This window comes from Sorex araneus, chromosome 4 (genome assembly GCF_027595985.1).
Source record: "Sorex araneus isolate mSorAra2 chromosome 4, mSorAra2.pri, whole genome shotgun sequence".
Classification (NCBI taxonomy): domain Eukaryota; kingdom Metazoa; phylum Chordata; class Mammalia; order Eulipotyphla; family Soricidae; genus Sorex; species Sorex araneus.
This window is the reverse complement of record NC_073305.1, coordinates 44281763-44307731: the sequence shown is the minus strand read 5'-3', so window position 1 is coordinate 44307731 and position 25969 is coordinate 44281763. Positions and strand designations below refer to the sequence as shown.

The 25969-nt window shown below is 48.0% G+C and overlaps 1 protein-coding gene across 1 annotated transcript; it reads left to right on the top strand.

The window, feature by feature from the left end:
• The first annotated feature begins 4224 nt into the window (after positions 1 to 4224).
• Positions 4225 to 25921, top strand: LOC129404223 (elongator complex protein 6-like). The gene is made up of 5 exons (XM_055135163.1): positions 4225 to 4242; positions 15880 to 16001; positions 17235 to 17436; positions 18133 to 18279; positions 25534 to 25921. The coding sequence occupies exons 1-5, from the start codon at positions 4225 to 4227 to the stop codon at positions 25657 to 25659; spliced, it is 615 nt and encodes a 204-aa protein (XP_054991138.1). The 3' UTR covers positions 25660 to 25921.
• Positions 25922 to 25969: the final 48 nt, after the last annotated feature.

Below are 25969 nucleotides of genomic sequence, written 5' to 3'. Positions count from 1 at the left end.
TGCTGCACTCAGGGATCACTCCTGGCAGACCCAGGGGACCATCCAGGATGCCAGAGGTCGAACCTGGATCGGCAGTGTGCAAGGCAAGTACCCTTCCTGGTGTGCTATCACTTAGGCTCAGTATTACTCATTTTCAAAAGTGAATGAGTTCATCATTATTTTTTTGTTTTTTGTTTTAATTTAAATTTTATTGAATCACCATGTGGAGGGTTACATAGTTCTCAGGATTATGTCAGTTATACAGTACTCAAACACCCTTCCCTTCACCGGTGCCCATATTCCATCACCAACCACCCCATTATACCTCCCGCCCCCTCCCGCCCCCCCAGTCCCCGCCCTTGTAAGTGATAAGTTTCACTTCGTTTACGCTTTATCTTGGTTACAGTCCATGTTTCAACACATAACTCACTATTGTTGCTAGGGTTTCCCCCAAAAAACGAAAAGACAGTCCCACTGTCAAGGAAGCATTTGGGCTCTCCATTGCTGAGAATGTAGAGATATTAAGTCCCGCTGTTTGTTACATAACTTTTCTATTTTTTTTCCCCCCTCGTCCCGCGCCACCGAGATCACGCCTGTTTAGTAATCACCACGCTGCCTGACAAAGGGAAAACAAACCAAAAAAGATGGTTATTTCTCGTCATCAGCCGGCGTGGGGCTCTGGCTTAGTTGATAGTCTGAATGTCTGCAAGCAGTTTCTGGAACCAAAAGTAATACGCTGGTATCGGCCCTGGCTCAAGATTCCACCAGCGTCCCGCTGTTCCAAGTACATAATAATTTATTCCCTTGTATCCCATTCCCACGCCACCAGGTCCGTGTCAGCTTAATGGACATCATACTATGGTTAACGCCACGCCTCGTTTCTTCCTGAGAAAGAAGGATATTTCTTCTCAGCCGGCGTGGGGATATGGCTTAGTTCAGTCTATAGAGATGGCTACCACTTTGGTAGCCTTCAATATTTCAGCAGAAGACTTACTATTCTTGTTAGGATTTCCCACCAAAGTCCGACCCGTTAAAAGGGAACCATTTCATATTGCTGATGATTAAATGACAATAGGTTGCGCGGCCATGGCAGCGGCCTCGCGGCTTTGAATTTCTGTATAAAGTCCAGGGAAAGTACAGCCAGAAATTATACGTCGCTACAAACTTTAACCCTATTATGGTCCCCCCAAAGTCCAACCCATTACAAAGGAACCATTTCATATTGCTGATGATTAGATGACATTAGGCTGCCGCGGCCACGCGGTTTTGGGTTTCTATATAAAGTCCAGGGAAAATTCTGCCTAAAATTCTATCGCTACAATCTTTTACCCTTCAACAAAAAACTTAGTACTATTGTTTGGAGTTTCCCCCCACGTTAAGCCCTGCCAAAAAGGAACATTTACACATTGCTGACAATCAAGAGATATTAGGTCTATCGCAGCCAAGCGGTTTTGGAATTCTATATGAAGTCCAGGGAAAATTCTTTTGGTATTGCATCACTCGCTGGCAGCGCCTGGGCCAGAAGCTCCGAGCACACAGTTTGGAGGCATTTTGGGGGCACCGCTCGTGTCCAAAGTGTTTCAGTTGCCTCCGGGGTCGATCTCTTGCGGGGCCGAAAAGGACCGTCCCCACATGACTCTGTGCTTAAATGTCGGCTGGCACAGGGCGGATCCGGAAGTCCCGCCCATCGGCTTTCCCGGGCTTCCTGTATAGTCTAAAAACCGGCTATTGCCTCACTGCGTTCAAAAAGAAAGAGTTGAGAGAGAAAAGACCATACCCTGCCGGCAGTGCCTGGGCCAGAAGCTCCGAGCACACAGTTTGGAGGCATTTTGGGGGCGCCGCTCGTGTCCAAAGTGGTTCAGTTGCCTCCGGGGTCGATCTCGCGCGGGTCCGGAAAGGAATGAGTTCATCATTTTTCAGTTAGGCCACGACTAGCCAAACTTAGGGGCTACTTCTGGCTCTGTGCTCAGGGCTTAAACTGACGAGCGCATGGGGTTGCCGCATGCAAGCTAAGTGCCTTAGCCCCTATTTTGTCTCTCTGACAAGTTGGTCTTTGAACAGCAGTTGGTTTTTGAATGAAGCATAATTGATGAATGTGGTGACTGGTTACTCCTCGAGACTGGCCTCCAGGAGAGTACGGAGCTGCCCTACTGCCCTGCCAGATCTAACATTATATGTAGCACACTTGCTTGTTCCCAGATGCTCCAAAAAGTCAAATGTTCCAGGAGAGATGTGCCACCTCCTGAGTCTTGGGAAATGCAAATCAAACCGACTGTGTTCTAGCACTTTAGCTAACCAGGAGGGCTGGGATACAAGGATACAACCTCCTAATCAAATCTGGGCAGTAGATGGAGCCATAGGAACCCTCATACACTGCTAGTGGAAAGGAGAACTAGCTCCACGAGCTGGAGCTCACACTTTTTGTGCTGGAGGATCGGGTCTGATTTCCTGTAGCACCAGGACTGACCCCTGGTGAGCACCCAGGTGCCAATAGCCTACAAGGAATACTGAGTGAGCCCCCACCTCCCAACAAATAAAGAATTACATCCCCAAGTTCCCTTTACTCAGAGAAATGAAAATCTATGTCCACATGAGAACACGTTCAGAAATATTCATTGTTCGTTATTCATAGCAGTTCAAGATGGAGGCACAGCAAGCCCCTAGGAACTGATGCATGGTGTCTCTGGCGTATCTCCATGGAGCCAATGGTCAGGCACTGGGTATTTTTTTTGGGTCACACTGGCAATGCAGGGTCACACTAACCCTGCACTCAGGAATTACTCCTGGTGGTGCTTGGGGGACCATAATGGAGGCTGGGAATTGAACCCGGGTCAGCCATGTGCAAGGCAAATGCCCTACCCGCTGTGCTATCACTCCAGCCCCAGGTACGGGGGTTGGAGGGAGGAGAATATCTAAGTTAATATTTGTCCAAATTCCAGGTGGGTTTTCAGACTAGGCAGTGAGATGGTGGTCTCCAGCCAAGGCTTCAGGGTGAACTGGAGCTCAGGCAAGATTTGGGTTAGACACAGAACAAGCAGGAAATTTCATGCTTGTTCATGGGCATAAATGCATGGCATGAAGAGTACATTGTTGGGGCTGGACTGAGCCACCAGGATGAGCCCATGTAAACTGCTCCACACAAGGGCAGGAACATAGGGACCCATGAAAATGGACGAGATTTCTCGTGTGTCCTGCCTGGTTGGGATGAGGCTGAACATCTTCTTCTTTTGGCTGCCTTAGTATATAACTTCCAAAATTATACCGAAATTGTCAGTCTTTGTTTTCTCACAGATCCTTGGTTCTATTTAACCTGTTTGTTGTCAGTATGCAGATCCTAGGTACTTAGCCTGTTTTTTGTGGGTATGCAGATCCTACATTGTTTGTTTTCAGTATGCAGAAGAACTTTGCATGATCTTCCTGTAACTCCTTTGTTGATGACCTCACTGTATTGAGCCCTCTGAACTGTAGGATGGTAATAAAAGATTTCAGGGCTCTCTACTTTGGTCACAGAGTCAGAGTGTATCTGTACCCTCCATGACATAAATTTCTTTCGAGTTCCTTGTCTCAGCACCTCTAACTGCATGAATATTCACCCAACAGTGCTTGAAGGGTGCAGAGGGCAGGAGAACTGAGGGGCCAGGAGGTGGGGGAGGGATGTGGGCATGCCCTCATCATGTGGTCTGCTCTCCACCGCCATGATCCCTTACCCTCTTCAATGTTCTCTGCGACCTTATAAAGCGGGGCCAGTACTCTCAAGGAGTGTTGCTATGGACACACTGGCTGGCTGACATTGACTGAGAGCTTGGGTATGGGAATAGTACAGATCTAGAATTCAAGTTCCAGTTTCAACACATGGGACTTTAGGCAGGTTACTCAATGCCCAGGTGACTCGGTTTCTTCTCTGTCAGTAGGCCTGCCTCCTTAGGGTCTGTGTCCAGAGCCTAGTAGATGAGACAGTATCTGAGGTGAGTTTCCCGGAAGCGGAAGCTGAACACTGAGATTCATGGTCTAATTAGGAGGTCATCGCAGACAGTACTACTTGGTCAGAGGGACATGAGTCATGCAAAGGAAAACATAGCGAGACCGACTTACCCAGAAAGTGTGCTGCCCTAGAGACCCAGCACCCCTCAGGGTGACGTCATCTGACAGGTGAGAAAAGCAGTGGCCATGGTCTCCTGGGTAATGGGAGCTGAGCTTTTGGACAGACTTGCTCCTCTTTCATTCCTGGTGCTTCTGTTAGCAGTGATGTCGGTGGGCCCACAGGTAACTTAGGTGAAGCGGGGACAAGAAAGACGGTCACTTTCTCCCCATCCACCTCTGCACCTGGGACCCAGAGTTACTGGGTTCTTGTCTCACCTGGAAGAAAATAATTTCAGGAGTAGACAGCAGTGAAGGAAAACAGATTTTATTTGGAGGGTTTTTTTTTTTTAATTTTTATTAAATCACCATGTGGAAAGTTACAAAGTTCTCAGGTTTATATGTCAGTTATACAATATTCAAACACCCATTCCTTCACCAGTGCCCATATTCCACCACCAGAAACCCCAGTATACCCCCCGCCCCCACCCCCTACCCCCTACTGTATAACTAATGAATTTCACTTCATTTTTTCTTTACCTTGATTACATTCCATAATTCAACACAAAACTCACTATAGTTGACATAACTCTCTCTCTTTTTTTCTTTTTCCTTTTCCCTTTTTTTTATTTTTTTTTCAGTAATCTCTTCATTTATTTTATTTTATTATTTTTTTTTAAATAAATTTTTAAATCGTGAGGGTACAGTTACTGATCCATACATCTTTGTGCTCATGTTTCCCCATACAAAGTTCGATAACCCATCCCTTCACCAGTGCCCATTCTCCACCACCAGTAAACCCAACATCCCTCCCCCCCTCCCCAGTCCCGTCTCCCCCCACCCCACCCTGCCACTATGGCAGGGAATTCCCCTTTGTTCTCTCTCTCTGATTAGGTGTTGTGGCTTGCAATAAAGGTGTTGAGTGGCCATTGTGTTCAGTCTCTAGTCTGTATTCGGCCTGCATCACCCTTCCCCCACATGACCTCCAACCACATCAAAATAACTTTTTAAGGTTGTGCGGGTGCTGGCTCTCTGAGGTTACACAGGGCTGGCTCTCGGAGGTTACACAGGTGCTGGCTCTCTGAGGTTACACAGGGCTGGCTCTCGGAGGTTGCACAGGTGCTGGCTCTCTGAGGTTACACAGGTGCTGGCTCTCTGAGGTTACACAGGGCTGGCTCTCTGAGGTTACTCAGGTGCTGGTTCTCTGAGGTTACACAGGTGCTGGCTCTCTGAGGTTACACAGGGCTGGCTCTCGGAGGTTACTCAGGTGCTGGCTCTCTGAGGTTACACAGGGCTGGCTCTCTGAGGTTACACAGTGCTGGCTCTCTAAGGTTACACAGGGCTGGCTCTCGGAGGTTGCACAGGTGCTGGCTCTCTGAGGTTACTCTGGTGCTGGCTCTCGGAGGTTGCACAGGTGCTGGCTCTCTGAGGTTACTCAGGTGCTGGATCTCTGAGGTTACACAGGGCTGGCTCCCTGAGAGAAAAGGTTGCGAGGCCGCATTAGCGGCCGCGCGGCTCAGATCTGTCCCAGTCCCGAATCCTGGAGCCGTGTTAGTTGCTGCACAGTGTCGCCGGGGTTCCATCCGGAGAAGGTGTGCAGACGGCACCTCCTCCCTCCGGCCCCCCGGTGTTGCTGGCCCCGGTTCGGGTCCGGAGCATTGTCCGGGCCGCGTTGCTCACCAGAATGCCTCCCTTTTCCCTTTTTTTTGTGTTTCCTTTTTCCCCCTCATCCCCCTTCCTGCGCCTCATAGTATGGTGTACGCCATGCCGCGTCGGCCAGCGTGGGGCTTTTGCTTAGTTCACAGTCCAGAGGTGGCTGCTACATTAAAAACCTTCAATATTTCAACAAAAATTTACTGTTATTATTTGGAGTTTACCCCCCAAGTCAGACCTGTTCAAATGGAACCGTTTCACATTGCTGACAATTATAAATGTTAAGTCCGCGCGGTTTTGGATTTCTGTATAAAGCCCAGGGAAAATTCTGCCAGAAATTACATAGCCCAGCTCACAGTCCCAGTGCATTGCTGTAAGAAGTCTCTGAATTCAAAGTATTTAGGCGAGAGGGTCCAATTCGCGCTCAGCGGCTCCGGATTTATCTGGGCCGAGGGCGTGCCGGTTACGCCCCTTCCCATGAGTTCCTAGGAGCCCCCAAAGTAAAATCTGAATACCTGTGGGTTTGGAGTCACAGAAGATGGCGCCTGCCACATGGGTGCCGCCAGCCCGCCGCTTTCCGTGCAGGAAGACAGGGTGGGGAGGAAAAAAAAATCCACCCCTGGCAGCACAGAGTTGTAGCCCAGTTTGGTGTCGCAGTGCATCGCTATCGGGTGTTGCGCTGGATGCCCGAATGTGTTACATCTTTGGAATCAAAGTCTTTAGGCGAGAGGGTCCGATTCGCGCTCAGCGGCTCCGGATTTATCTGGCTTATTTGGAGTTTTTGAAGGGTAGGAGGAAGAGAAAGTGGGAGAGAGTGGAGAGTAACATGCTCAAGAGAGAACCCGGGCTTCTCCAAGGGCTCTACACACATCCCAGCATTAGACAGGAAAGCATGAAAATGCACATCTCCAGAGGGCAGAGCAGGGGACCATGTGCTGGGCCACGTGGTACAAATAGTACAAGGGCTCAGACAGCATATGTGTGCCCTTCCTTCATTTAAGGTGGCCTTTATAGGGTTTCTCCAACCTACCCCCATGTGGGGCTTCTACCTAATTCAAAGTCTATTATTAAGGAGGTTACCAAGGCATTGGGAGTGGTGATGGTCTTCTTTGAAATTCCTTTCCTGGCCTTTCATTTCTACAGGAGCTTCTCTGGGTCTGTAGCTGTAGATAGGTGAGGTTCTTAGCAGGCCCTCGTTCCTGTTTTCTGCAAGGTTCCCCATCCACCTCTGTACCCGGGACCCAGAGTTACTGGGTTCTTGTCTCACCTCAAAGAAAATAATTTCAGGAGTAGACAGCAGTGAAGTAAAACAGATTTTATTTGGAGGTTTTGAAGGGTAGGAGGGAGAGAAAGTGGGAGAGAGTGGAGAGTAACATGCTCAAGAGAGAACCCGGGCTTCTCCAAGGTCTCTACACACATCCCAGCGTTAGACAGGAAAGCATGAAAGTGCACATCTCCAGAGGGAAGAGCGGGGTCACATGTGCTGGGCCACGTGGTACAAATAGCACAAGGGCTCAGGCAGCATATGTGTGCCCTTCCTTCGTTTAAGGTGGCATTTATAGGGTTTCTCCAACCTACCCCCATGTGGGGCTTCTACCTAATTCAAAGTCTATTATTAAGGAGGTCACCAAGGCATTGGGAGTGGTGATGGTCTTTGAGATTCCTTTCCTGGCCTTTCTTTTCTACAGGAGCTTCTCTGGGTCTGTAGCTGTAGATAGGTGAGGTTCTTAGCAGGCCCTCGTTCCTGTTTTCTGCAAGGTTGGCCTTCAGTACTTCAGGGCTATTGCGTCTCAGGAAATGTACTGCCATTGCCTTAGGAGGGGGCCTTCCCTATCTGCCCACCTGCCGACATAGCAGCAGCACCTTAAACAATTGAGCTCACCAGCCTCCAGGCTCTCTGGTGTGTAGTGGGGCTGGGATGGGAACCACTTGAAGTCTGAGTCCTCATCACAGCTCCTGACCCCATGCACTCTCCCTGGGCTCCAGAGACTCCCGAACAGTTAACTAAGGTGGATTACTAGCACCTGGACTTTCAGGCCCTATGAAGTGGTGGTGGGCTAGTAAAACAATTTACCAAATAGCCAGACCTCTAGTTGGGAGAGGAAAGAATGAATTGAATAAATGATACATTGTCAGAAGGACAGTGGGGTGTCCTCCCTTTTCCCTTAGGTCTTTCCAAGGGTCCACTTGGGAAGGACGGTTAGATAAGACATACTATTGTTTTCAGGGACTAGGGACTGTGGGAATCTGCTGAGTCTGCTGGGAGTGATTGGTAGAGCCAGGGATGTCCAGAGTGAATGACTGGAGGGGAGTGTGCTGGGAAGGACTAAGGAGAGGAGGGAGGGACCAGCTCTCTGAGGAAATCCTATTATACACTCTCATTTACAGGTGTGACCTGATTGGTCATCTTCCAGACCTTATTTGCATACAGCCGGTGACATCATTGCACATAGCTTCCATATAAGAGCATGTGTGATCTGATTGGTCACCCAGCTCACCATCCTCCAACAACCTCACCTGCATAAGAAACCAGATTGGTGATTTCAATTGGACCCTTTATATATATACAAGCACAAGTCACTGTCTAGAAGGTCACTTTTTCTCCCTCTGCTTCTGACCTTGCTTGTCTGCCTTTATGCCTGTCTTGCCTATATCAATTTGAACGGATAAATGAAAGTATAAAAGAGAACGGGGCTGGAGCCTAGCACAGCGGGTAGGGCATTTGCCTTGCACTCGGCTGACCGGGTTCGATTCCCAGCATCCCATATGGTCCCCTGAGCACCGCCAGGGGTAATTCCTGAGTGCAGGCCAGGAGTGACCACTGTGCATTGCTGGGTGTGACCCAAAAAGGAAAACAAACAAACAAACAAACAAAAGAGACCTGTGCTGGTTGGCACGCTAATCCCACATGACATCTACAAGAACCCAGATCTCTGTACTCCCTGTACTGAGGTAACAGTACAGGGAGTACAGAGCATTTCTGGGCATGTCAGACTGTTTCCATTAGATCTCTATGCACAAATGAGAGCAAACAGCCTGAGGTTTCTCCATGGAAACCTAGTCAAACTACTTCATCAACAGTGCTTGCTGCTTCACTTTGATACCTTGTGTGCGCTCCAGACATTGTCATTCACAAGAAACTGACCAACACTTAGTACTGTGGTACATCTTTTGGTAAAAGGAACAGGCTTTTCTCCACACCAAGCACAGTTAGACCTTTGTCCTGAAAGGGGCTACATGCCTGGTTGCATGTTTGGGAGCTAAAGATGTGTAAGTCCTCGGTTTGGGAAAAAAACAGCAGGACCTTGTAGATAGGGACCCCAGGAATGGGACTCAAGCAAATCAGTAAGGCCTTGAGCACTTAAATAGTGATATTTGAGCATTGTGTAGGGAAAAGGTTTGGGGCAGAGCCAGCTTTGTCTGCTAGACCATTAAAGAGAGCTCCCCAAAGACTGTAGAGGGACCCCTGAGAATCTAGGGAGGAAGAACTTCTGCCATTATTGTTAGCTGTTAGCTAAGATTCTTGGACCCTTTAGAGCCTTGGGGGAACCGTAAGGGCGTTAGGCTGCCCCTGGGCCCTGGAAAAGGGTGAGAGCAGAGACAATAAAGCAGGTGGTGGGAAATGGACACTGCTGAAGGGACAGGTGTTGAAACATTATATGATTGAAACCCCAATCATGAACAACCTTGCAACTGTGTATCTCACTGTGATTAATTTTAAAAATAAATAAAAATTGTTTTTTTTCTTTTATTAGCTTTTTGAGTCACACCCAGCAGTGCACAGGGGTTACTCCTGGCTCTGCACTCAGGAATTACTCCTGGAAGTGCTGGGGGATCATATGGGATGCTGAGAATCGAACCTGGGTCGGCCACCTGCAAGGCCAATGCCTTATCCTCTGTGCTATCGCTCCAGCCCCATAAAAATTGTTTTTAAAAATTTTAATAATAAAGCAGAAGGACAGCAACTATGAAGAACATGAGAGAGGGGGCTGAAGTGATAGTACAGTGAGTAGGACATTTGCCTCGCATGCAGCCAACCCAGGTTCAATCTCCGAGATCCATATCGTTTCCCAAACCAGCCAGGAGTCATCTCTGAGTGCAGAGCACTAGGAGTCTGCCCTGAGCACATTGGGGTGAGGCCCTAAAACCAAAAATCAAAAAACCAAAATACCCTTAAAATTCTTCTCAAAAAGAACAGGAGAGTTTTTTCTCTCTGTTGGATGGACAGATAAAACGTCCAGGAGAGAAAGAGCATCACAACTGAGAGATCGAGCAGCTAGTCACCCCTGCCACTTCCACCAGAGAGGCCAGCAGAGATCTCTGTCCACTAGCTCAGAGAGAACAGGGAGGGCAGAACTGCCCCTGTTACAGGTAGCTAAGGCAACTGCTCTCTTGCGTGCCTGACAGCCTTGTAAAGACCCTAAAAGCTTAAGCTGTCCCTGCCCTCAAGAGACCCCACGGAGCAATGAGCCTAGGAGAGAGCAAATGGGAACTGTATGTCAGCCAGCATGCGTGTGACTCCAGTACCAAACGTTAGATTCCTCCCTCAGGGCTGTCTCCTCCCCAGGCTACTTCCCCTTCTGACCCCAGAGACTCCCTGGCAGGTCTGACTGCTTCACAAATGGTGGAGAAGGCACGACCTGCAAATTCACTGCTCGGGCCCCATAGTCCCGGGACCATGATCCCTACACTTGGTGTAGTCGACAGTTTTGGGAGAGATGACCCTATACAGCCAGTGTGTAGGATAACATAGCCTCACGTAGTTTAGGTTTATTTGGTTACTCCCGTTACAGTGCTCCTATTCCTCTTTGTTTATTTGTAGCTTCTTTCTTAGTGTTCTGTTGACTTGTAAATAATGTTTTTCTCTTCTCCTTGAGTCCTTTGCATAGTTTATTCAGAGCAAGTCCTTCTTGTATGGACACAGGAAGACTTAACAAATGTTATGCTTTTGTAACCTGGGAGTCATTTGACTCTACATGATATTTTCCTCCAGGGCATCTGTTCTCTTGACCTAAGCCTCAGCTGCCCTTACTTCCTAGCACCCCCAAAGCACGGTCCCGACGTGGGACAAGAAGGACCCAGGGCAAGCGGTGAGTTGTGTGCTACCCTGGCATCGAGATGGGCCTGGCCAAAGTGCCTAATGCTTAACTATAAGTTAAGAGCTTGATCATGCACAAATGTTGTCATGATCCAAACAGTGATACTAGATTTGGACCCTGCTAGGGTGAGGAATGATTAATCTGGCCTGAGTGCTGTGGTCTGAGCCTGTGGCAAGATGTTGCCAGGAGAGCTGCCTTGCAAGCCTCAATGTATCTCTTGCTATGTCCATACAAAAATAACTAGTATTAAGATGTTAATAAGTTCCTGGACTAAGGAAAAGAAAAAAACCTTAAGAGTGAGGAAGGACTTTGGAGTGCCCTGCCCTCAGGAAGGGCTTTCTTAAGTTGATTTGGCTACCTGGCTGGTTGTAGCCCAGAGATCCAGGAGAGCTGGAGAGAAGCGGAGGGAGAGATTGAAATAAACGGATCGAGCAACCAGTTTGGCCTTCTTCCTTCTTCCTTCCGTCGCCTGCCCTCGACTGACAGCACACACAGTGGTTCTAGGGCACCGAATGCCGGCGGTGAGACAGAGCCGCCCGGAGAGCCCGCGAGTGCACTCGCCCCCTCGGCGCTCTTTAGTTTTTAACACCAGTGGAGTGACTCTGCATACAGAGAGGCCAAAGCTGGACGACTGTGGAGCATTAAGGTTGATGGTGAGGACAAAATTAGTGAGCACAGTGCTGAGCAGCTGAGACACCTGGTTCTAACTTCCTTTCTTGTCATCAATTTTATGACTTGGTGAGGACCTCACGTCTCAGCATAGCATTTTTCTAATCTTTAATGTAGGAGCTTGAACCCTGTGGAGGAATCACCATCGCCAATGTTTGATGAACTGACTTAGATCAAAGCTGCCCTGTGGGCCTCCTGGAAACCTTGACCTAGAGGAAAAACTCAGGTAATTAGTCATTAACATCTCCATTTGGGTTTTGTATTTTTTTTTTTTTTTTTTTTTTTGCTTTTTGGGTCACACCTGGCGATGCACAGTGGTTACTCCTGGCTTTGCACTCAGGAATTACCCCTGGCCGTGCTCAGGGAACCATATGGGATGCTGGGATTTGAACCCGGGTCGGCTGTGTGCAAGGCAAATGCCCTACCCGCTGTGCTATCTCTCCAGCCCCTCCATTTGGGTTTTGATTTCATTTTTCTGATAATTAGTGACACAGAGTATTTTTTTTCTCATATATCTTTTGACCTTCGGAAGTCTCTTGCCCCCGCGCCTGGCTGTCTTAACTGGGGCCCCTCGGAGGGGGATAGGTTGAGATTTCTTCTCCACTCTGAAACGAGCCCCTACAGCTGAAGACCTCCAGAACCCAGCCACAGCCATGCTCAAGGCCACTCTCCACACGTTCAAAAGAGCCTCATGCATGAAGGAACCGGCAGAGGAACCCAGTCAGGTGTGTGGGACCCGGGGCTGAGATCTCCAAGCCTGCTCGCATTGGACTGGGCCTCCTGCACCCAGATCTCTCATTTTCCAGTAGCTTGGCAGCCACACCCACAAACTGCCCCCAACGCCGTGAAATCCCATCAACGGCCAAGATTCAGAGACTATAAAACAAAGCTCCTGGAACCTCTTATAGCCTAGTTCTCCCTCTCGAAGAACCTGGCATGGTCCCAAGAGTATCCTGCCCACATGGCAGAGCCTGGCAAGCTCTCTGTGGCGTATATGATATGCCAAATACAGTAACAATGATGGGTCTCATTCCCCTTACCCTGAAAGAGCCTCCAATGCAGCACCACTGGGAAGAGCGAGTGAAGAGAGGCTGCTAAAATCTCAGGGCTAGGACAAATGGAGACGATACTGGCACCTGCTCGAGCAAATTGATGATCAATGGGATGACAGTGATGACAGTGATGATGATCTTTTGACCATCTCTATGACTTCTTTGAGAAGGGTTCTGTTCATATCTTCCTTTCATTTTTTTGGATGGTTTATTTTCTCATAAGGTTCTACCAGTACTTTATATTTATGTATATATATATACACATATATATGTATGTGTATATATACACAGTATATATAATGTATGTGTGTATATATATATACATATATATATATATGGGCTGGAGCTATAACACAGCGTGGAGGGCGTTTGCCTTGCATGCAGCTGATCCGGGTTCAATTCCTCCGCCCCTCTCAGAGAGCACAGAAAGCTACTGAAAGTATCTCGCCTGCATGGCAGAGCCTAGCAATCTACCCGTGGTGTATTTGATATGCCAAAAACAGTAACAAGTCTCACAATGGAGATGTTACTGGTGTCCACTTGAGCAAATTGATGAGCAATGGGATGATAGTGATACAGTAATATATATAGATATTTGATATCAACCCTTTATTTGCAGTGAAGAAGATCTTGAATTTGATATAGCCCCATTTGCTTATCTTCACACCAATTTTCTTGGCCAATGGCATAAAATCATTGAAGATATATCTAGATTCAATGTCATGAAGTGTTCCGCCTATGTTTTCCTCAACATAATAATCTATTGCGACCCTAAGCTTCAGATATTGTGGGGCTGGTGGCAGAGTTTTGTCATGGAGATAAGAGTGTGGCTGTAAGAGAACACTGAAGTAAACTCTTTCTTTAGATTTGCTTTCTCTCTTGTTGGATATCAACCCTAAGTGCTTTAGGCTTTATCAGTGAATTGCCCCTTTCCTCCTCCCAGAGAAGCTTACCATGCCCTAGCTAACATCCTTAATTTAGCCAAAGTCTATCTTCAACCTCCCCTTTGTGTTGGATATTAACCCTATGTGCTTTAGGCTTAATCAGTGTATTGTCTCCTTTCCTCCTCCTAGAGGAATTTATATTACCCTTGCTAGCATCCCTGATTTAGTTAAAGTTTATTTGTAATCTTTCCCTTGTATTTTACCTCACATTGTCACAGTCCCCCATGTTAATCTCGATTGCTTGTAAAACAAAACTTTCTGGTAATTCTGAACTTGTATTGATACTGCTTTATATTTGAAGTGCTGTATTTGGGGACTTTACTGTCGTTCTTGGTGGTGGAATATGTGCACTGGTGAAGGAATGGGTGTTCGAGCATTGTGTAACTGAGACTTAAACCTGAAAGCTTTGTAACTTTCCACATGGTGATTCAATTAAAAAAAAAAAGGGCAGCACATGAGCTCAGATAATGCAGTCATGTCAAGAACACACGTTGCATTCCAGGTCCCTGGGGGCAGATCTCTAGCCCTGGTGTCTGTGTTTCTGTATCAAAAGCTATGGACCCTCAGGTTCGCATTGGCTCCTCCTTCTGTGAACTTTGAGGAAAGATGTGGGGAGGACTGGGCATGCAGAGTACTCAAGCACAGGCTCCCAGACTTATCTGGCCTGTCTCCTTCTTTTTTTTTTTTTTTTTTTTTGCTTTTTGGGTCACACCCGGCGATGCACAGGGGTTACTCCTGGTTCTTCACTCAGGAATTACTCCTGGCGGTGCTCAGGGGACCATATGGGATGCTGGGATTCGAACCCGGGTTGGCCGCGTGCAAGGCAAACGCCCTACCCACTGTGCTATCGCTCCAGCCCCCTGGCCTGTCTCCTTCTTATTAGAAAAATATCTCTCAATATATAACCCCTGAAAAATCTGCATTCTTTTGGGAGAGGGATCAGGGGTACACCCTGTGATACTCAGAGGTTACTCCTGGCTGTGCACTCAGGAATCACTCCTGTTAGCACAGGGAACCAAATGGGGTGCCAGGGATCATCCTTGGGTTGGCTGCATGCAAGGTAAGTGTCCTACCCGCTGTACTATTGCTCTAGCCCCGATTGGCCTTCTTTGAAGCAAGTAAAAATCTATTTGCCCAGTTGTGTTGTAGCTAGTCATACTGCCCCAATATCGTTCCAATCCCTCAGAGGAGGGGTGATGTCACCCACTCTGGGGGACACACTCTGGAATGTGATGGAATGTGATACCTGCAGTAGGAGAGGAAGACTCCTCCTGCTGTATCTCTGTGCTAAAGGTAATAGAAAGGTAATGAGCAGGAGCAGAGGTGATCGGGAGTCTTCGTCAGGGACTGCAGCTCATGTGCCCTGGAGCATGGACATACAACTGGTTCTGGTTCTGGAGTGGGGCTCTGGGTCTGCATTTATGTACGTGTCTGTCTGTTTTGGTGCTTTGGGACCATACCTGGCAGTACTAGGGCTTGCTCCTGGCTTTGCATTCAGGGATGACTTGGCAGCAGTCAAGGGACCATACGTGGTGCCAGGGATTGGATCCGGGTTGGCTGCAGTACCCTACCTGTTGTACTACCTCTCGGCGCCTCAAGAGATTCTTAGTTACATGGTTCATGAAACAACATATATAGTTTTTTGTGATGTGGAGCAAGTGTCAATAATCTAACCCCAGTTTGTTAGGGCTTTTTGTGTGTGTGTGTGTGTGTGTGTGTGTGTGTGTGTTTTGGGCACTCGGGCGGGATTGGGGGGAGGAGGTGTGGCCAAGCAGTGCACTCAGAGTTTCTTAGGGGCTACTCCAGTTTGGTGCACTAGGGATGTTCCCTGCGGGCCCTGAGGAACCATGACCTCCTGGGGCTCTCACATGCAGAGTTTGTACTTGGTTCCTGTGAGCTGGCCACCATAAATACATGCATTTAAAAGGGAAATATGTATGAGATAATACCAAGAACCAGTACTGGGAATGGTAAAAACAGCACAGGGATTAAGACATTTGACTTACATGTGCCCGACCCAGTTTGATCTTAGGCACTGCCTATGGTTCCTTCAAACACGCCAGGGGCCACTCCTGAGCATAGAGCAGGAGCGAGCCCTGAGCACAGCCTGGGCATAGCCCAAACCCACCGCCTCCCCCCAGCCCCTAAACTGCAAAACCAGTACTGGATAATAATAAAAGTAAATACGTAAGCAAAAGGGGTCGGAGTTTAAATCAAGTGACAGATGTAATAGCAGATCTGCAAACAGAATGGGGTTGTGGGTGGGGGCCCCCGCAAGAAGCCGTGTGTCCGGTGGGGAGGCTCCCGTCTGCAGGTGTGGGGAGCCCCACATACGCTTGTGCACTGCAGAGCAGCTTCTTTGCTGGGCTGAGCCTGCAGCACACAGTGACCCCGTGTCATCTTCAGGGTATCAGCCTGACCACGGCACGGGAACGTGGCCAGCTCGTCTTCTTTGAAGGACTCAAGGCAGCGGTGGATGTCATCTTCCGGACTCCGCGGGAAGAGCCACAGCCCCTGCAGTTTCTCAGGTCAGTGTGTGTGCGAGTGCTCGCCCCTCCGAGCTCTGCTTTACCTGCTGCGCGCGGCGGGGAGAATGACAGGCTTTCCTGTTCTCTCCAGCCCCAGCGCAGCACTCGAGCACCCACCTCTGTTCTGCTCTTGCCTCCCTCCAAGGCCAGCTCACCAGGGCCACCAGGGGTTAGCAAACAGAGTTGCTGATACAACATAAACAGAGTTGTCAGCATGTTGCATTGGAATATAGGCACCTGCATTCTGGCTTCTCATCCCTGAGTGGTTTTGCAGCGCAGAAGCCAAGTTAGAAGCCAAGAAACCACATCCCCTCAAGCCTGAAATATTTGCGCCTGACTCGGAGAACACTTATCAGCTGCCTACTCAGGTGTCCTGCTGCTTGTCCTTATGGGCATCGGAGCAGACTCCCACCTGACTGCTCTCCTTCCTCCAGAGCCAGGGTGGCCTGGCACCAGCTGTGCCCACTGTCCCCACTCTGTTCAGCCTGGTGCCATGTGCCCGGTCCTGCATGTGGCCCTGACATATCTACGACCCAAGTCTTCACTGCCATCCTTTCTCATGGAGCTGAGCCCTGGGGTGTGGCTCTGGTGCTTTTGGGGTCCCTCACATCTTGCAGAACACAACAGCAAGGGTTTCACTGGGCAGCTGGAGGAGAAGCTGTTGTGTCCCTCTGCACGTGAGGCGTATGAGTGGCTGGGCAGCTTTTTTGTTTTTGGACCACACCCAGTGATCCTCAGGGGTCACTCCTAGCTCTGTGCTCAGCTGTTACTCCTGGCAGCACTCAGGGATGCCAGGGGTCAAACCCAGGTCATCTGTGTACAAGGCCAGCGCCATACTCCCTGTATTCTCTCCCTGGCCCCCTGGGTACCTTTTATACTGTTAGGACCTCTTGGGGAGGCTTCTCCTGCCTTCCCAGTCCAGACTCTTCCAGGTGCCTTAAACTCTCTTTAGACGAGAGACTGGCTGGCAGCGCTTAGGGCTCAGGGTCTGTTTGTGTTTCACGAATCTCTGGGACAGTGTTTGGCACCTGGACAGCCTCAGGGAATAGCTGACTGAAGAGCCACTTAGGTGCGTGTGCCCGAGCCTGCCTGACCGTTCCAGCCAGATCGTGACCCCTCAGCACCAGGACTCGGCCACAGCTGCAGTCTTTTCCTGCAGCCTCTTCCTGGTGCTGCTCCAGAAATGACTGTAGACAGGGGCAACTCTCGAGTCCCTTTTATCTTGTGTCCCAGGGAGGCCACCGTTGGGAGCCTGCTGCCACTGTATGAGTTTGTGCAGAAGTCACTGAAGCCGGAGGCCAACGAAGACACTTTGTGGAGGTGGCCAGTGCTGCTGGTGGATGACCTGAGTGTGCTGCTGAGTCTGGGCGTGGGGGCCGTATCCGTGCTGGACTTTGTCCACTACTGCAGAGCCACTGTGTGCTGGCAGCTGAAGGTACCCCTGCTCCCACGTGAGACCCGGGTGTCCAGGCGGGCCCCTCCAGCTCTCCCACACGGAGGCCACGTGAATTTGCTTGGGAGTGGGCTGTGTGGGGCTGCACGTAGCCAGGTTTCTGGGGCAGGGGCAGGTTAGTGTCTCTCGGAGTGTGTTTTATAGCTCAGTGGAGCTTATGGTGTCAGTGACTTTAAATCCTGGAAGGTTCATCACAAATATAGGTGTTGACCCAGAAAGGTTGCTATAAGATCAAATTCTGGGGCACAGAGGCCACTCCAGTTTCGTGCTTAGGGACTTCCTGGTGGTGTTTGGGGGATCCTGTGGTGCCGGGGATTGAACCTGGGGTCCCACGTTGGGAGAATGCTCCAACCCTTTCAGCCATTTCCCAGACCCCCAGTATTTCACCAGTAATAGACCAGCCTGTGCAGTAGGAATGGCTTTGCCGCCAGCCACACAGGATCCCAAGTGAGAGGAGCCCAAGAGAGCAAGGTTGGAAATGCTATCGACACTGTCCTGGGGCTGTTTGGAACTACGGTCCGGAGCCTGCAAAGGTCCATGCAGGGGAATGATGTTTGCAGCAGACTGGGAGACGCTGTGGGGAGACCCTTTGCAGGGAGGAGGCTCTGAGAGTCCCGTGCTCCTTGCCCTGTGCTCCTCCCAGTCAGAGCCTCTGTCCTTCTCTTCCCACTGTCACAGGGAAACGTCGTGGCCCTTGTGCATGACCGTGGTGATGCTGAGGATGAGGAGAACGCCCTCCTGCTGAACGGCCTCTGTCACCAGAGCCACCTGGTCCTGCGAGCCGAGGGCCTGGCCACTGGCTTCTGCAGGGAGGTGCACGGGCAGGTGTGCAGGGCTGCCCGGGTCTCGGTGGGCTGCTGAAGGGCCACTGGGATGACACCGGGCCTTCTCGGGGTGGTCCTGTAGTGGTGGGGAAGGCTGGGGCTCTGTGAGGATGCGGGCCAGGTGGGCTCCAGCCTGACCCAGGTACTAGAGCAGGTCTCCTGGGTGTCCGGTCTGTGCTCAGGCCACGCCCTGCAATGCTCAGGGCCTATTCTCACCGCAGTGCTCAGAGATCTCTCCAGCTAGCACTTGGGGCATCACAGAGTTCCGGGACTGACCCCAGGCCTCCTGCCTGCCTGCATGGACACAGGCACTCAGGTCTCAGGAGCAGGTTGTCTGCCTCCTTCCTTTAGTGACTGATGAGATGGGGGTGTAGATGCAGTGCCCTATGTCCACAGCAGAGGGCGCTGCTGTACGAGAGCAGGCTTTCTGTCCTGGCCAAGGGGACAGTTCCTGTCCAATAGAGACGCAGGGTCTCAGGTGCCTGCTTGCTCATGGCTGCCCCTGGCAGAGCCTGGCTTGAGCAGAGCCCAGGACAGGGCTCTGTGCACCTGTGGTGTGGCCCACCAGGCCCCCGAGTAAAGTCAGGGCAGCTGTACCCAGAATGAGGGCTGCGAGCGCCTCTGCTGAGAAGGCTCAGGCCTCGGGCAGAAGCTGAGATCCTGCTGGGAGTGAGGTCAGGTTCTCGCCTTCCCAGGCCTGCCATGGCGCTCTGCCTTTGGACACTCCTCCTGAAATCCTCTCCAAGGCCTCCCCGCGGCTCCCCGATTAGCTTTTTTTTTTTTCCTGTTACTAAGCAGTGTTTATTTGCCAGTCGCACTTGAACAGAATCAATGGGGGAAAGAGTTAGAGAAGTGCCACAATAAGACAGAAGTTGCTTGGGCCTTTCTTTTTTTTTTTTTAATTTGTTTTTAAGATGTTTTTTCCCTTTTTTAAAAAAATTTTATTTATTTTTAATTAGTGAATCACCGTGGGGGTACAGTTACAGATTTATACATTTTTGTGTTCATGTTTCCCCCATACAAAGTTCGAGAACCCATCCCTTCACCAGTGCCCATTCTCCACCACCAGTAAACCCATCATCCCTCCCACCCTCCCCAAACCCATTTATTAGAGCCCAGGGGACCACATGGAATGCTGATGATCAAACATGTGATGGTCGCAAGCAAGGCCAGTATCCGACAAGCTATACTGTCTCTCTGGCACCAAGTCATTTTTTTGCTTTTTTTTTTGTTTGTTTGTTTGTTTGTATATTTTTTAATATATTTTTTTTATTTTTAATTAGTGAATCACCGTGAGGGTACAGTTACAGATTTATACAATTTTGTGCTCATGTTTCCCTCATACAAGGTTCGAGAACCCATCCCTTCACCAGTGCCCATTCTCCACCACCAGTAAACCCAGCATCCCTCTCACCCTCCCCAAACTCATCTCCCCCACCCCACCCTGCCACTGTGGCAGGGCATTCCCTTCTGTTCTCTCTCTCTAATTAGCTGTTGTGGTTTGCACTAAAGGTGTTCAGTGGCCACTGTGCTCAGTCTCTAGCCCTCATTCAGCCCGCAACACCCTTCCCCCCGTATGGCCTTCGACTACATTATAGTCGGTGATCCCTTCTCTGAGTTGCCCTTTCCCCAGAATGTGAGGCCAGCCTCCAAACCATGGAGTCAACCTCCTGGTACTTATTTCTACAATTCTTGGGTGTTAGTCTCCCACTCTGTTATTCTATATTCCACAGATGAGTGCAATCTTTCTATGTCTGTCTCTCTCTTTCTGACTCATTTCACTCAGCATGAAACTTTCCATGCCGATCCACTTATATACAAAATTCATGATCTCCTTTTTTCTAACAGCTGCATAGTATTCCATTGTATAGATGTACCAAAGTTTCCTCAACCAGTCATCTGTTCTGGGGCATTCGGGTTTTTTCCAGATTCTGGCTATTGTAAACAGTGCTGCGATGAACATACATGTGCACATGTCGTTTCGACTATACTTTTTTGCCTCTCTGGGATATATTCCCAGCAGTGGTATTGCTGGGTCAAATGGGAGCTCAATATCTAATTTTTTGAGAATAGTCCATATTGTTTTCCAAAAGGGCTGAACCAGTCGACATTCCCACCAGCAGTGTAGAAGGGTCCCTTTCTCCCCACATCCTCTCCAACAGCGGTTGCTTTTGTTCTTTTGGATGTGTGCTAGTCTCTGTGGTGTGAGGTGGTATCTCGTGGTTGTTTTGATCTGCATCGCTCTGATGATTAGTGATGTAGAGCACTTTTTCATGTGCCTTTTGGCCATTCGTATTTCTTCCTTGGTAAAGTTTCTGTTCATTTCTTCTCCCCATTTTTTGATGGGGTTGGATGTTTTCTTCTTGTAGAGATCAACCAGTGTTTTATATACCATTGATATCAACCCCTTATCTGATGGGTATTGTGTAAATATCCTTTCCCATTCTGTGGATAGTCTTTGTATTCTGGTCACTGTATCTTTTGCGGTGCAGAAGCTTTTTAGTTTAATGTAGTCCCATTTGTTGATCTCTGTTTTTACTAGATTGCTTAGTTCCGTGTCATCTTTGAAGATACCTTTATCTTCAATATCGTGGAGGGTTTTGCCAACCTTGTCTTCAATGTACCCATGGTTTGTGGTCTGATGTTGAGGTCTTTAATCCATTTTGATCTGACTTTTGTGCATGGTGTCAGGTCAAGGTCTAAGCCCATTTTTTTGCATGTGGTTGTCCAGTTGTGCCAGCACCATTTGTTAAAGAGGCTTTCCTTGCTCCACTTCACATCTCTTGCTCCCTTATCAAAGATTAGATGATCATACATTTGGGGTTGTGTGTAGGGATATTCCACCCTGTTCCATTGGTCTACGGCTCTGGCTCTGCCTTTGTTCCAGTACCATGCTGTTTTAATTGTTACTGCTTTGTAATAAAGTTTGAGGTTGGGGAGGGTGATGCCTCCATCCTCTTTTTCCCAAGAATTGTTTTAGCTATCCGTGGACGTTTGTTGTTCCATATGAATTTTAGGATTGCTTGATCCGTTTCTTTGAAGAATGTCATAGGTATCCTTATAGGGATCGTGTTGAATCTGTATAATGCTTTGGGGAGTATTGCCATTTTGACAACATTGATTCTCGCTATCCACGAGCAGGGTATATGTTTCCATTTCCTCATGTCCTCTTTTATTTCATGGAGTAGCGTTTTTATAGTTTTCTTTGTAGAGGTCTTTTACTTCCTTGGTTAAGATGATTCTGAGGTACTTGATTTTCTGGAGCACGATTGTGAATGGGATTGCTTTTTTCGTGTCCCCTTTCTCTGCCTCATTGCGTATACGAAGGCCATGGATTTTTTTAAAATTTATTTATTTTTAATTAGAGAATCACCGTGAGGGTACAGTTACAGATTTATACACTTTTGTGCTTATACTTCCCTCATACAAAGTTCGGGAACCCATCCCTTCACCAGTGCCCATTCTCCACCACCCATAAACCCAGCGTCCCTCCCACCCTCCCCAAGGCCATGGATTTTTGGGTATTGATTTTGTAGCCTGCAACTTTACTGTATAAGTCTATTGTTTCTAAGAGTTTCTTAGTAGAGGCTTTAGGCTTCTCTAGATATAGTATCATATCGTCTGCAAATAGTGAGAGTTTGATTTCTTCCTTTCCTATCTGGATGCCCTTAATCTCTTTTTCTTGTCTAATAGCTATCGCAAGTACTTCCAGTACTATATTGAAGAGGAGTGGTGGGAGTGGGCATCCTTGTCTTGTGCCTGATCTTAGAGGAAAGGCCCTTAGTTTTTCCCCGTTGAGGATAATGCTTGCCGTAGGCTTGTGGTAGATGGCTTCGACTATCTTGAGGAAAGTTCCTCCAAACCCCATTTTGGTGAGGGTTTTCATCATGAAAGGATGTTGGATCTTGTCAAATGCTTTCTCTGCATCTATTGCTATGATCATATGGTTTTTATCTTTACTTTTGTTGATATGATGGATTATGTTGATTGATTTCCGAATGTTAAACGATCCTTGCATCCCCGGGATGAATCCCACTTGGTCGTGATGTATGATCTTTTTGATGAGTTGTTGGATCGTATTTGCTAATATTTTGTTGAGGATCTTCGCATCGGTGTTCATCAGGGATATTGGTCTGTAATTTTCTTTCTTAGTGCTGTCTTTGTTTGCTTTTGGTATTAGGGAGATGTGTGCTTCATAGAAACTGTTTGGGAGAGTTCCTGTTTTTTCAATTTCCTGGAAAAGTTTGAGGAGAACTGGCAACAGGTCTTCTTTAAACGTTTGGAAGAATTCACCAGTGAAACCATCTGGGCCTGGGTTTTTGTTTTTGGGGAGGTTATTGATTACAGTTTCAATTTCCTTAACATTGATGGGTCTATTCAGGTATTCCAAGTCTTCTTTGTTCAGTCTTGGGAGATTGTAGGAATCAAGGAATCCATCCATTTCTTTTAGGTTCTCCTTTTTTGTGGCGTATAGACCTTCAAAGTAGTCTCTAATGATCTTTTGAATCTCACTGGTTTCTGTTACGATGTCCCCCTTTTCATTTCTGATTTGATTTATTAAGGTTCTCTCTCTTTCTTTCTTTGTGAGTCTTGCTAGCAGTTTATCAATCTTATTTATTTTCTCGAAGAACCAGCTCTTTGTTTCATTGATCTTTCGGATTGTTTTTTTGGTTTCGATGTCATTAATTTCTACTCTAATGTTTATTATTTCTTTCCTTCGGTCTGGTTTGGGTTCCTTTTTCTGGTCCTTTTCTAAGGTCTTGAGTCGTGAAGTCAAGCTATCTATGTGGGCCCTTTCTTCCTTCCTGAGGAATGCTTGGAGAGCTATAAATTTTCCCCTTAACACGGCTTTAGATGCGTCCCATAGGTTTTGGTAGCTCGTGTCTTCATTCTCATTTGTTTCTAAGTATTTTTTGATTTCTTCCTTGATTTCCTTCCTGACCCACTCATTGTTCAACATTGAATTGTTTAATTTCCAGGTGTTTGATTTGATTCTCCGTATCGGTGAGTGGTTAGCTTCTATCTTCAGCGCATCGTGGTCTGAAAAGATGGTTGATACAATTTCTATTTTTCCGATTCTATTGAGGTATGTTCTGGGGCCCAGTACATGGTTTATTTTAGTAAAAGTTCCGTGTGCACTGGATAAGAATGTGTATTCTTTCTTTTTGGGGCGTAAAGCCCTATATAGGTCTATTAGGCCTCTCTCTTCAATCTCTTCTTTCAGAGTCAGTGTTTCCTTGTTGAGTTTTGTTCTTGTCGATATATCTAGAGGCAATAAGGCCGTATTGAAGTCTCCAACTACTATTGTGCTGTTAGTGATATCCTCTTTGAAGTCTGTTAGGAGTTGTTTTAAATATTTAGTCGCTCGTTCATTAGGAACATATACATTTAAGAGTGTGATTTCTTCCTGTTGTACATATCCCTTGATAAACAGAAAATGACCTTCGCTGTCCCTTTTAATCTTTTTCAACCTGAAATCTATGTTGTCAGATACCAGGATGGCCACTCCAGCTTTTTGAAGGGGGTTGTTTGCTTGCAGAATTGTTTTCCATCCTTTGACTTTGAGTCTATGTTTACTCTGTTTGTTCAGGTGTGTTTCTTGCAGGCAACAGAATGTTGGGTTTAATTTCCAAATCCATTTTGCCACTCTGTGTCTCTCGATAGGTGCATTTAGGCCGTTGACATTGAGAGAGATTATTGTGATGGGGTTTTGTGTCATCTTTCTGTGGGATTTGTTGTTCTTATGGGGCTCCTACTTGTCTTACAGTAGCCCCTTTAGACCTTCTTTCAAGTTTGGTTTTGAGTCTATGAAGTTCCTGAGCTGTTGTTTATCCGAGAAATAGTGTATGGTTCCTTCGAGTTTGAGTGAAAGTTTAGCCGGATAAAGTATTCTTGGTGAGGCATTCATTTCGTTGAGTTTTTTCACTATGTCCCACCATTGTCTTCGGGCTCGGAGGGTTTCCTCTGACAGGTCTGCTGTAAATCTGAGGGGTGCTCCTTTGTATGTGATTTCCTTCTTTGACCTTGCTGCTTGCAGAATTGTGTCTCTATCCATAGCATCCGTCATTTTGACTATGATATGCCTTGGAGTCTTTTTATTTGGGTCTCTTTTTGCTGGTACTCTTTGGACTCCTTGTATCTGGATGCCTGCCTTCTCCAGTTCTGGGAATTTTTTAGCAATGATGTCTTTGACTGTTTTTTTTTTTGGGGGGGTTACTTCCCTGTAGTTCTGGTACTCCAATGATTCTTCCCCAATTAGCTTTTGAACCCACACTCCGGACCCATCAAGGTGGATGAGTGCCTAGCCCAGAGCTGTTCAGAGTCGAGGGGCCTGGTCAAGCACATCTGCAAGCCAAGGGCGCTTGTGTGGTGCCCCTGGACACAGCCCGAGAAGTCCCCCCCGACAGTGTGTGGCCTTGCCCTGGAGCCACTTCCCCGCGAACATTTCAGTCAGTCAGAGACATCCATCATTGTCCCACACCCATCATCATCATGATGAACATTAGCCTTTCTGAAGCAGTGGTTTCTCTTGTTTGTTTGATTTTGGGTTGTGGTGTTTTTGTTTTGTTTTTGTTTTTGTTTTTTGGCTTTTTGGGTCATAACCAGTGGTGCTCACAGGTTACTCCTGGCTCTGCACTCAGGAAATACTCCTGGCAGTGCTCGGGAGACCATATGGGAGGCTGGGGATTGAGCCCACGAGGTCTGCCATGTGCAAGGCAAACACTCTATCTACAGTACTAGCTCTTCTGCCCCAGAAACAACAGTTTCTAATATGTTAATTTTCAAAATTAGTCCACAAGAACGAAGCATGCATAGCCAAAGTTCACAGAGCAACTAAGATTTTGAAAAGGAAGAAAAAATGTCATCTGCATATGCTGAGCTTACAGGTCTTTCCTTCCAGCACATCTTCTGTCCAGAGTCAGTGCCATTGTGAGGGCACAGGGGAGTCCTTTGTTTCCTGTGGGGGCCACACCCAGCTGCCCTGGGGATCCTGTGGTGCTGTGGATTGAATCTGAGCCTCTTGTAAGTTCAGCTGTGCTCTGCCTCCCGAGCCATCCCGTCCCGGCACCTTCCACTCTGGCAGTCAGCTGTGTTTGGGATGTTGTCCCCCGCCCATGTACTGAACTCATAGAGGTCTCAGGGAAGGTGCAGATGGGCCATGTGGGGTTTACGTGGAGCAGGTTTCTGAGGGGCTGTGTGTTGGGAGTGTGGGATATGGGGTTCGCCTCCCTCATTCTTCTCTCTGTCACTCTAGCTGAGGATCCTCTGGAGACTGCCGCAGGCCACAGCCCAGCGGGATCGGAGCCTCACTTACCAGTACAAGATACAGGACAAGAACGTGTCCTTTTTTGCCAAAGGCATGTCCCCTGCTGTTCTGTAGCCTCTCTTAGGGGCTGCTGAAACTGCCCTGGACAATCTGTTTTCAAAGGTTCATGATAATCAACAACGTAGGAGTGGATGTAGACGTGGGAAGCCAGGAGGGGCTGGCTTCTCAGAGTAAGCCGGAAATGGTGCCTTTGTTTCCCGAGTCCTGCTCAGAAAACACCGCTAGGGATCTGCTATCCTGGCCCTGCTGAGATTCAACACTGCATGTCAAGCCCTGTGGAAAGGACCCTCAGATCCTGCCAGCCGTTGGCCCAGTTATTTTTTTTTTTTTTTAATTCTTTTTTTTTTTTCATTTTTTTTTTTAT

What these genes read in the sequence shown, in the direction of transcription:
- LOC129404223 (XM_055135163.1), top strand. An exon ending in CAGCCCCTGCAGTTTCTCAG is followed by an intron (nt 16,002 to 17,234) that starts GTCAGTGTGTGT and finishes CTTGTGTCCCAG; the next exon opens with GGAGGCCACCGTTGGGAGCC. An exon ending in CTGTGTGCTGGCAGCTGAAG is followed by an intron (nt 17,437 to 18,132) that starts GTACCCCTGCTC and finishes CCACTGTCACAG; the next exon opens with GGAAACGTCGTGGCCCTTGT.